Source organism: Bos grunniens, chromosome 10 (genome assembly GCF_055505025.1).
Source record: "Bos grunniens cultivar Pamir isolate PY7600 chromosome 10, Bosgru_T2T1.0, whole genome shotgun sequence".
NCBI lineage: Eukaryota > Metazoa > Chordata > Mammalia > Artiodactyla > Bovidae > Bos > Bos grunniens.
The window spans coordinates 53,672,055-53,684,584 of NC_141174.1; the positions used below are offsets into that span (position 1 = coordinate 53,672,055).

Consider the following 12,530-nt stretch of genomic DNA (forward strand, 5'->3'; position numbering starts at 1 on the left):
AAGTATGGTTTTGTCCCTTTCTCTCTTTCATACCTTCCTTTTGGGTCAAAGTATACTGATGTTGGACATTCTCACTATATTCTCTATACCTTGTGCCCTATTCTCCATATTTTCTTTTCGTTGTTTGTGTTTCATTAAAAACAGTTATTTCAGACCCAACTTCAGTTTATTAATTCTCTTATCAGTTTTACCTAATGTGCTAATAACCATCTTTACAGAATTCTTAACTGTACTTGATATATTTTTCACTAAAATTTTTTTAACTTAGGTCTTTTTCAAATCATTGTTTGTGATGGTTCTTGCTCAGAGCATCCAGTCTCCTTCAGTGTCTAGTTATCTTTAAATGCTTTCTGGATGCTATATTTGAAAGTTATTTGTAGAAATAATATGGAGCTCAAAATGTCATTCTGTCCCTCTAAGAATTATTTTCACTTGCTTTTGCTAGGTATCTGGAGATACCAGCAATCCAAAAGCATCTGAACCCAAGTTCAAGGCCTGAAAACCCAGGATACAATCTATGAGAAAGCCAATTTATTTCTGGTTCATCCTTATTCCTGGGGTACAGCCCTGCAGGGTCCAAGCTCATGGTGGAAAAGTGACTGGTCCTGTGATGCTGCCAAAAAGCACATTTTCTGTTGCCTCTTTAGAACTGGCAAATATCATTAGGGCAAAAATTACCCTACGTGACAGGCTTACCAACCTGGATTCCAGTTTTCTTTACTATCTCAGTCCTATATGTTCCCCTTATCTTGTTAGGTCTTTGATGATTCTAAGAAATAAATTTATATAATAAGTACAGTGTTTTTCAATTGACATCAGTAATGGATGGTCCAAATTATCTGGCCTGCCATTACTGAAAGAAGTTACTCCGTCATTTTTTATCCCTCTTAACCTACTTCATTTTTTTCATAGTACTTGTTACTGACATTCATCTCATACCAATGTAAGTTTTAGGTAGATTTTAAAATGTAAAACAAAACAGAAAACAACCTATAAAAACTTAAGAAAGGTTGGAAGTGCTTTATGACATACACATCATAAAAACATTGAAAGGCAAATAGTAAACCAAAAAATACATAGGCCAATGTGAAAAACAAAAGGTCAATATTCTTAAAATAGTATGAGTTCTTATGTGTAAATAAGAACTACATTTTCCTATTTTATTTTCTAATCTGGCTTGCTCTCTCATTTTATTCAAGTCTTTTTTCATATTTCCTGTCCTTGGAAAAGTGTTCCTGATCATGAATCCTATTCTCATCTCTTTTCCCTAACCTGCTCCATTTTTATGCATAGCATTTATTAATATTTGTTTTTGATACAGTTTTAATTATGTGTCCTGACACTGATGTAAATTCTGAGAAAAAAGAGGCTTCATTTTTATTTACTGTTGTATCAGTGCATGCAATAGTATCTGCTCAATAAATATTTGCGGGATAAATAAATAAAAGTTTTGTAAAATAGAATGTCTTACTCTAATAATCATGGGAAAATATTTTACAATACACAAAATAATAAAGGTTAGTATTTATGAAATGCCAAGCACTGTTCTAAATGCTTTAGATGCATTAACTCATTTAATCTCAAATAATTCTACAAGTTAGGTTATCATTATGCATGCCTACATGCTCAGTTGTGTCTGATTCTTTGTGACACCATAGACTGTAGCCCACCAGGCTCCTCTGTTCATGGGATTATCCTGGGAAGAATATTGGAGTGGGATGCCATTTTCCTCCTCCAGAGGATCTTTCCTGCTCAGGGATCGAACCTGTGTCTTCTGCAGCGGCAGGCAGATTCTTTATCACTGAGTCACCTGGGAAGCCCAGGTTATCATGATATCCATCTTATAGATAAGCAAACTAGACACAGATTATATAGTTTGCCTAAGGTCACATAGATAATAAGTATATACTAATAAGGATTAACAATTCTGCTAAATACTTTCTGCATCAAACTCATCTGATCCTTTTCATACCTAAAAACTATTGAATACTAATGAAACCAATTAAATAAAACCATTACCACACTGACCGCCATTACTGAGTTCTTAGTATATAAATACTACTAAAGGCTGTGCTCAACATTTTATGTATAAATATCAAATTTAATCCTGACAGTAATTTTATGAAGCAGTAATTTTTATCATCCTTCTTCCATAATAGAAGAAAACTGAGGCTGAAGGAGGTTAAATAGCTGTCTAAAGTCTAGATCCACCAGGGGTTCAACTTTAACTTTTAATCTAACGTTTATATTTTTAATTACCAGATTTAGAGACTTGTAGTAAAACATTACACTTTAAAAGGATAAACAAGTACATTCTCTTAAGGAAAAAAAAAATAAAGTGTTACATACATCCATTTCAGATATATATTCTTCTGGTTTGTCCATAAATACTGCAGACACTGGAACAGATGTATTTTTGGACATCATGAATTTTAAAGGAACTTCATGGAAGATTTGATTTCTCTCTCTCATTGTCATTTTCTTTTGGGGAAGTGGTGAATTAATATAAATTACTTTAATTGGTTTTGAACCTTAAAACAGAAAAAGAATAGGAGTGATTAATTTGTAGTAGTCATAAAAAAATAAAACAATATAGGATGTACAACAGAAGAATTACTAAACAGAGAGACACAGGATAGGAAAGTGGAAGCACATGTCCCATACATGTGCCTTGAACATGAAGAAATTCAAAGACTCTTAGAGATGTAAAGGCAAGAAATTCTTACTGGCAAAAAAATATGTTCTGTTTCTAATAAGTTTTTAGAGGATTTTCTGTTATTATTAATATTATGCTTTTACTGTCATTATTACTCAGTTACTCTTGAGTTATACTTTCAAAAAGTGATAAAATGGTTACCAGAGAATATTTCATATTTAACCCTAACTTGTAGTTTTATTTTTAGACACAGTCCTTCATTTACTAGAACTGTGCTATTACATATAAGAATATTAATTCTAGAAGATACAAAAATCTATTACATATGAACAAAAACAGAAAGGAAAAAATATTTTATACAGAATTCATGTGTAAATATTAATTTTACCATCAAGAGAGAGACTATGTTTATAAGTATAGACTTACTTTAAATCTGAATTCCAATAATAGGTAAGTAAACAAGCCCTAGAAACCAATCCATTTGAGACTGTCTAATAAAATATTACATTCCTTTCATTTCAGTGAAAGACAGAAGAACCTTTCCCATTTCATATGCTTCTGGCCACCCTAAACTATAATTTTTTTCTCTACTTCTCACAAACCTAGCATGCATACAGGTCCTAGAGATCTAATAACTCACTTATGAGAGTCAATTCTAGAGCAGCACTATGTAATAAAAAGTTCTCCTGAACATAATTGTCAAATTTATATCAACCTTAAATCAAAACTTAAGCTTTTTGTATTTGACAAATGACCACCTGTATTTAGAGAGCTTAAAAACAACTGTTTGAACTCCTCTTTTGAAAGCATTACTTGATGTGGCAAATCACACACCTGCAACAGGTATTACTTGAATACACACTGGAATTTCCCACTGTTCCTTGTAGCTTGGTCCGTGATTATTTAATAAGGTAAATAATGACTGACTAGTTAAAGCTATCTGAGGGTGGTATCTTGCAACAAGCTTCTCTGCATTTGGGTCTTCACTAATGTCCTGAAAAACAACGTAAGACTTGTTACTTGATTATACTTTTGGAAACTTTGACTAAGTAATGAGAAGAAGGGAGAAATTAAGAAAGGATACTTTAGAACAATCAGTTTACATGTACTTTATGAGGTAAAAAAGATTACCTCATAAAGTTTTAAGGAAGATCCCAAACCATCTTACTACTTACATAATGCATAGCTGCAGCTATTTGTTCTGGTGTTTCAATGGCTGGTATGGTATCTTTTGACAGCTGCAACTTTGCAGGCATTGAGGGAAATACTGTTTTCACATATTTTACACTTCCCTAAATAAGAAAAAAATGAATGTTTTATAGAAAAATCGTGATGTATTTTTTTCCTGAAGTATCGTTTCATTAAACTTAAAATTCTTCATTCTACTAAATGCAAATTATCAAATTTAGAGCCTTCTTAAGACAAGACTTTCATGTTTTTACTTGACAATCACCATATATGTGTTTTAAAAAAAGGATCCAAGATAAGGATGCCATGGAATTTTCTCTGTCACTTTAAATTCTAACCTCTCATTTTATTCAGTACAAGTCAAAACCTGGTGTAAGAGAAGATATCTTCTCCACACACATACTTCCAATATGATTGTGAGTAAAATCCTTTAAAGAGGCTTTTTGCTTGTATTCAGGAACATTAAAAAAGGTAGAAACTAAGAAAATCAAGAAATAAAGTTGGTAGTAATAATTTTTAAAACATCAAATACTTGTAGCCATACAATAAAAGGGGACACATATGTATCGCATACTTTAAAAATTACATCTTGCTACTGCTCAAAATTTAAGCATAAATACTGAAATATATTTAAATTATGTTTCTATGTGAAATATAAATATTTCAGACAAAAATATGTTTATTTTTATTTTCATATGGCAAAACTTACCAATGCGAGAAGAGTTTTTTCTAACTTGAATCCCATCTCTATTCTGAATGGGAAGAATCCCATTAAGCTGGTGACCTCATGGAGAGTATAGAATTCTGGATACTTTTTCACTTGTTCAATACAAGCTTTTAAAATTTGCTAAACATTAAAAATTAAGAGAAATTCATTTTTACTGTACTTCTCTAACAATGCAACAAAAATAATTTAGTTACATATGATTATATAATTGTTTATTTCAAGTATGAGCCTCATTCATTAACTGAACTTCTAATAACTCAGGCATACTGTACATTCTTTATTTGATTCAAACTCTTATTTTTCATAACAATTCTTTTTAGCTTAATTTCTTAAAAAAAATGATGTTTAATAATCCTAAAAGTAGCAATTGTATTAGAATTCTCCAGGCCAGAATACTGGCATGGGTAGCTTTTCCCTTCTCCAGGGGATCTTCCCAACCCAGAGATCAAACCCAGGTCTCTTGCACTGCAGGTAGATTCTTTACCAGCTGAGCCACAAGAGAAGCTCAAGAATATTGGAGTGGGTAGCCTATCCCTTCTTCAGTGGATTTTCCCAACCCAGGAATTGAACCGGGGTCTCTGGCATTGTAGGCATATTCTCTAACAACTGAGCTACCAAGGAAGCCCTAGAATTTAAAGTTAGAGAAGACATATTTTCTATGCTACTTAAGAAACTGTCAAAGAAATAGAGACATGTGAAAATTTTAACACACTTTGTGGCAATAAAATCAGCTACATGAATGATTAGAAATAAGTTTAATACCCTAAAAATATTCCCAAGCACAATGAATTAATGAAGTAGTTATCTTACAGGTTATTCTAATCTTCAATCTAAAAACTAAATGAGGAAGGTTATAACTAATTTGTATTTTCTTCTCTCTAAAATGTTCTCAAAATATTAATGACTTACAAGGAAATGTAATGAGGAAGGAAAATTCACTGTTTCACCCAAACAGAATATATTCCACTTGTGATGACACGTAAATAACTCAAAGAAGCACAGCAATTTTGGAGGGGGTAGGGGAGTTAATAATGTAAAACCATACACACTACATTATCATCTAAGATACAATTGTCTCTCGGTATCTCTGGAATCTTCCATGGACACCAAAATCTGAGGATGCTCAAATGGCTCACATAAAATGGTATATAGTACCATCAGCCATCCATATTGACTGACACAGAACTGGCAGACATGGAGGACCAAATGGATGTGTTTTTTCTTCATCTCTCAATAAACTTTAATCTGAACCTTTTAGAATATAGAGTATCACAAAAGCTTTCAGCAATAAGTATACTTTTATATTTTATATCCCCTTTCCCTTCAGACATTTATAAAATGTGTCATTACAAATCAGTATCATTACTCTAATACCTTTTCAAATATAATTTCATATCATCTTCTCCTCTTCTTTAATCTTCTCTCCCTGCTATCTTTCACAGTTTTCCCCTCAATTCTATGCTTTTTAATAATGACTCTGATATTTAATTCAGGATATTATTTGCAACTGGGCTTCACCGGTGGCTCAGATGGTAAAGAATATGCCTACAACGCACAAGACATGGCTTTGAGCCCTGGGTTGGGAAGATCTCCTGAAGAAGGGAATGGCTACCCACTCCAGTATTTCTGCCTGGAAAATTCCAGGGACAGAGGAGCCGGACAGGCTCCGGTCCATGGGGTAGCAAGAGTTGGATGTGACTGAGCAATTAACACACACATACACACACATATTACTTGCAGTTAAGGCATATGTAGGATAATATGGAGAATCTGTTTGATTAGATATTTATCTAAACATCTTTCTTGGTAAAACTCTGTTGAGTGTCACAGTCTTTAAGTAAGTTTACTCAGTAATCATGGCAAAAGAAAAATTCAGTGTAAATCTATGACAGTTTTATACCTATACTCAGGGGCTGGAATCAAGATTGCCGGGAGAAATATCAATAACCTCAGATATGCAGATGACACCACGCTTATGGCAGAAAGTGAAGAAAAAGAACTAAAGAGCCTCTTGATGAAAGTGAAAGAGGAGAGTGAAAAAGTTGGCTTAAAGCTCAACATTCAGAAAAGTAAGATCATGGCATCCGGTCCCATCATTTCATGGCAAATAGATGGGGAAACAGTGGAAACAGTGGCTCACTTTATTTTCTGGGCTCCAAAAATCACTGCAGATGGTGATTGCAGCCATGAAATTAAAAGGAAGGAAAGTTACTCCTTGGAAGGAAAGCTATGACCAACCTAGACAGCATATTAAAAAGCAAAGATAATACTTTGTCAACAAAGGTCCCTCTAGTCAAGGCTATGGTTTCTCCAGTGGTCACATATGGATGTGAGAGTTGGACTATAAAGAAAGCTGAGCGCAGAATTGATGCTTTTGAACTGTGGTGTTGAAGAAGACTCTTGAGAGGCCCTTGAACTACATATAAGGAGATCCAACCAGTCCATCCTAAAGGAGATCAGTCCTGGGTATTCATTGGAAGGACTGATGTTGAAGCTGAAACTCCAATACTTTGGCCACCTGATGCGAAGAGCTGACTCATTTGAAAAGACCCTGATGCTGGGAAAGATTGAGGGCAGGAGGAGAAGGGAACGACAGAGGATGAGATAGTTGGATGGCATCACTGACTCAATGGACATGGGTTTGGGTGGACTCCAGGAGTTGGTGATGGACAGGGAGACCTGGTATTTTGTGATTAATGGGGTCGCAAAGAGTCAGACACGGCTGAGTGACTGAACTGAACAGATATATTATATAGTATTAAAGGTATTTCACAGCTGGTAGGTATTAAGTAACTAAAAGATCTTAAAATATTTAATTTAAAAATTTTAATTAATAATTTACTTACGTTGGAAAAACAACTAAGTGAACAAATGAGGTTAAGAGATTCAGGCTGATCCCCATCACCCACCCACGAATATTATTTAACACTCAAAGTATCCTGAAAATTAAAAACACCAAAAACATATACATGTACACATCATTACGAAGAAAGATGAAAATGATTATGCTCCAGAAAGAGAAAATACATTTTCATACATGTTTCAAGCTTAACATTTAACAGACACTACTTCTGGCAATATGCTAAAGTAGTATCTTGAACAGCACTCCTATCCAAATAACACAGATGCTGGCTAGGTTACAACTAGCAATTTTCATGCATTGCTGGGCTTGGTAAAAGCGAGAAGAATCTCCAAGAATCATAACTAAATAAACTCCAAATACCTATAATGAGGAAAAACAGGAGCAGTGAGCAGTAAGAAACACATGAAGTGGCTTGAGAGCAAATGTCTCAACTAGTTCTAAGATTAGGTAGGGAGATGAACATCAGAGTGCTACATTTAATGCTTGAGAAGCAGAGATCTTAATAGATATATATATACCCACATTCACAGCAGCATTATTCAAAACAGAAGCAAATCAAGTGTCTATCAATGGATAAACAAAATGTCCATATACATACAATGGAATATTCACCCTTAGAAAGGAAGTTCTGCCACACACTACAGCTGGATGAATCTTGAGGACATTATGGTAAGTAAAGTAAGTCAATCACAAAAAGACAAATACTTTATGATTCCACTTATATGGGGGTATCTACTTTGGCCACCTCATGCAAAGAGTTGACTCATTGGAAAAGACTCTGATGCTGGGAGGGATTGGGGGCAGGAGGAGAAGGGGATGACAGAGGATGAGATGGCTGGATGGCATCACTGACTTGATGGACGTTTGAGTGAACTCCGGGAGTTGGTGATGGACAGGGAGGCCTGGCGTGCTGGGATTCATGGGGTTGCAAAGAGTCGGACATGACTGAGTGACTGAACTAAACAGCAGACAAATTTAGAGACAGAAAATAAATGGTGTGTGATACAGTAAGAACTAGTTTGTGTTTGTTCCTTATTCCTGACACATAGCTCCTAAAGCTCTTGGAATCTCCTAAGTGATAAGAATGTCTTCTTTATGCTAATAAGATGACAAAAGGCCCATAGGCAGCTAGTCACAAGTAGCCAACGATTTGATCAAGCATACCACTAAGTAATCCCCACAGAAGCCCCCCCTCAACAATCTCAAGAATGGGATCCAGAGAGCTTCTGGGTTGAAGACACGGAGGTTTGGGAGGGTAGTGTGCTTGGAAAGGGCATGGAAGCTCCGTGCCTCTTCCCTCACAACTTGCGTTATGCATCTTTCTCTTCCATTTGGCTGTTCCTCAGTTGTATTCTTTATATTAAACTGGAAATAGCAGGTAAAATACTTTCCTGTGTTCTCTAAGCCATTCTACCTAATTAATGAACTCAAGGCAGGGGTGAGTCATGGAGACTCTAGGCTCAGTGTCTCAAGAGTTGGAGAATCGATTGGTATGAGGGAAAAATCCCACATAAATGGTTTCAGAAGTGTTGTGAATAGAAACAGTTCAGAGACAGGGATAGTTTCAGTTTTACAGGATGAAAAGAGTTCTGGAGATTGGCCATACAAAAATATGAATGTAGTTAATACTATAGAACTGCACATTTAAAAAATGATTAAGCCAGTAAATTTAATGTTATATGTATTTTACCATAATTAAAATGAATTTTTTAAAAAAGGTAAGGAAATTCTGACACAAGCTACAACATGGTTGAATTCTGAAGGCATTATGCTAAGTAAAATAAACCAATCACAAAAGGACAAACACTGTAATGACCCACTTTTATAAGGTACCTCGTGAAGTTAAATTCATAGAAATAAAAAGTAGAATGGTGGTTGTAAGGGACTGTGGAGGGCAAATGATGAGTTATTTAATGAATATAGTTTCAGTTTGAGAAGATGGAATAGTTTGGGAATAAAGGATGAAAATCTATTCACAACAGTGTTCAAGTATTTAATGCTACTGAACGATCCTTAAAAATGGTTAAAATGGTAAATTTTGTTATATATTTTACCACACCAAAAAAAGAGAAATATAAGACAGACTGAAACCTAATAAGTTTGGGAATCCCAAAAAAAGACTTGAGAAAATGAAAAAGAAGCAATTAATTGAAAATGGCTGAAGGAGGTGGGAGGGGAGTTCAGGATGGGGAACACGTGTATACCCATGGTGGATTCATGTTGATGTATGGCAAAACCAATACAATATTGTAAAGTTTAAAAAAAAAAAGAAAATGGCTGAGAATTTTAAAGAATTGATTATGAATTTAAATATACAGATAAAGAGACACAATGAACCAAGTAGAATTTTCTTTTTATAAAGTACATTGTAATGACACTGTAATATATCAAAAATAAAAAGCAATCAGAGAGAAAAGACAAATTCCGTAAAAGAAATTGACAATTAAACAATACATTTTTCAATAATACATGAGCCAGAAACAGGAGAATTATATCATCAAACACTGAGAAATAAAACAAACTGTCAACTTAGAACCATGTATGGACTAAAGCTATCTTATTAAAATGAGAACAAAGTAAAAATATTTCCAGGTAAATAAAAAAGAAGATGGTTCACCACCAGGAGATTTTCACGAAAGGAACATCTAGAACATAAAGCATTTTAGGAATAATGAAGAGGATCTCAGAATGTATATTTGAAAAAAGGAGAGGGAAAGGCAAAAAAAGGTCCAAATTTGTAGTTAAATGAAGACAAATATTGCCCACATAAAATAATAATGCAGGTTGGTTTAAAAAAGAGACAGGATTATCATATGACCCTACAATCACATTCCTGGGCATATATCCAGAGAAAATACACTGTTTGAAAGGGATAGGGGTCAGTTAGGTAGTTCGGTATGGTCATGTACACACCGACATATTTAAAATGGATAAGCAACAAGAACATGCACGTGGAACTCTGCTCAACGTTAGGTGGCAGCCTGGATGAGAGAGGAGTTTGGGGGAGAATGGATACATGTACATGGATGGTTGAGTCCCTTCGCTGTTCACCTGAGACTTCACAACATTGTTAATGGGCTATAAATCAATACAAAATAAAAAGTTTTAAAAACTTTTATTTATTTGGCTATGCTGGGTCTTAGTTGTGGCATGGGGTTCCTTCATTAGGGATTGAACCCAGGCCCCCTGCATTGGGAGCATGGAATCTTAGCAAGTGGACCACCAGGTAAGTCCATTTTTTTCTTTAAAACATACTTTTTCTAGCTCCATAAACTGAAATATTCTCAGAAGCACTGATCAATGTAGGTGCAGTGAGCATCCCCAGTGCCCAGACTGTAGTCTTGAAATACCACTAGAAACTAAGGCTCTAGGAGCTTCCTGATTCCAGGGCTCAGTTAGGTATTGTACAAAACAAGCTTCAAAGACTTCTAGAATGACTCGAAGCCAGTATGAAGAACCCATCACTGTTCAAAGCTGGTATTATCTGAGTTTCAAAAAGGATAATTGTAGTGGACTAAAACCCATCAAATATACTTATCTTCATGATTTAATAATATTTTTAAAAAAACAGTGATCACCATTGTAAAGTAAGAAGGGGCCAATTATGTTTTTGAAAACTGATAAAGAATCTAGCAGTTTTTCTTCTACATGAAAAGGGAAGCCAAACAGTAGATGAGGAAAAATATCTTCATAAAATTATTCCAACTAACGAATAAAAATAAATGATGCAAATAGAATCTTATAATTTTGCAGACCAAGTGAATCAATGAATCCAGGCATTAAACATCAATAGCTCCTAACATCTCAAAATCAGACATTATATGTCAACTGATTAAAGAATACACCACCATCTAAATATGTTCAATCCCTTTGGCAAGACTATAATTCTGATCAAGTTTTGGATCCAGTTGACAATTTCTAAGAAATACAGAGCAAAGAGGAACATGTTGAGGATTATTATGAATATGTAATTATCAAAATCTAGACTATAGGAAAGTCTACAGGTCAAATGATCCAGGTTCTTGATTAGATAGCTAAAGGGAAAAAAAAATATGGGGGGTAACTGGTAGATTAAAAGAAACTGTTTTATCAGGTAAAGGAAAAAACATCCAATGTATACAGTAGTTTCCTTTATCCAAGAGGGATATACTCTAAGACCCTCAGTGGATGTCTGAAATCATGGGTAAAACCAAATATTATTTCCTATCCATATATATCTATGATAAATTTAAAAATTAGGCACAGTAAGAGACTAAAAAAAATAAAAACAGAATTACAGTGATATTGTAATAAGTTATATGCATGTGGCCTTGGCCCTCAAAATATCTTACAAAATCAAGGTCTCTTCAGTCTTAACTAAGCACTGCAGCTGTAACTTTGGCAGTTTGAGGTGGGGCAACAAAACACAAATTTCTTTTTCCTTCATTATAATTTCATGGATAGAAGATTTGTTTCTGATGTAAATTTTAGCAACTTCAGCATATGATTTTTGTTCTTTCCTTACTAAATTGAGAACTTTCGCCTTTTTACTTAAAGGAAACACTCTGTGGCTTCTTTATGACATACCCAAATTGCCAGCGTCACTACAGTGGCATTACTGGGCTATTATCAAGCAAAGTAAGGGTGACTTGAACACAAGCACTGTGTTACCTCAACGGTCATCTGATAACCGAGGTGGTTACTAAGAGACTCATGGGTGGGAGATGCTAGACAAAAGGATGATTCACATTCCAGGTGGGCTGAAGCAGGATGCTGAGAGTTCATCATGCTACTCAAAATGATATGTGATGAATTATTTCTGCAATTTTCCACTCATGGATAACTGAAACTGAGGAAAGTGAAACTGAGTTGAAGGAGGGACTACTATTCAAGCCATAAAACTTCCGTATTTACAATATTCAAAAAACTCCCACAGATTAGTAACAAAAAGGGAAAATACAATAGAATAAAGGGAAAAACCTGAACAATCAATTCATAAGAAATGACCAAAAGACACGTGAAAAGATATACAGTCTTTTGTACAGAGCACTCTATCCTCTAGCTTGATTAAAACTAACATGACTAAGTATCAATTTGTTGAGAATGTGGAGTGAAAA

At 34.6% G+C, this 12,530-nt stretch overlaps 1 protein-coding gene across 15 annotated transcripts in view; it reads right to left on the reverse strand.

The window, feature by feature from the left end:
* The window catches only part of ICE2 (interactor of little elongation complex ELL subunit 2), a 64,391-nt gene that overhangs the window by 38,762 nt on the left and 13,099 nt on the right, over window positions 1-12,530 (reverse strand). For all 15 annotated transcript variants that reach the window (XR_015134647.1, XR_015134645.1, XR_015134643.1 and 12 more), the window contains 4 exons: window positions 4,554-4,691; window positions 3,832-3,948; window positions 3,491-3,650; window positions 2,350-2,531 (listed from right to left, as the gene is read on the reverse strand). Coding sequence is in view for 10 of the 15 variants with exons in the window: in XM_086321282.1 (XP_086177408.1) it covers window positions 2,350-2,531; window positions 3,491-3,650; window positions 3,832-3,948; window positions 4,554-4,691 (597 nt within the window). In the remaining 5 variants the exon portion in view is untranslated. The remainder of the gene's footprint in view (window positions 1-2,349; window positions 2,532-3,490; window positions 3,651-3,831; window positions 3,949-4,553; window positions 4,692-12,530) is intronic.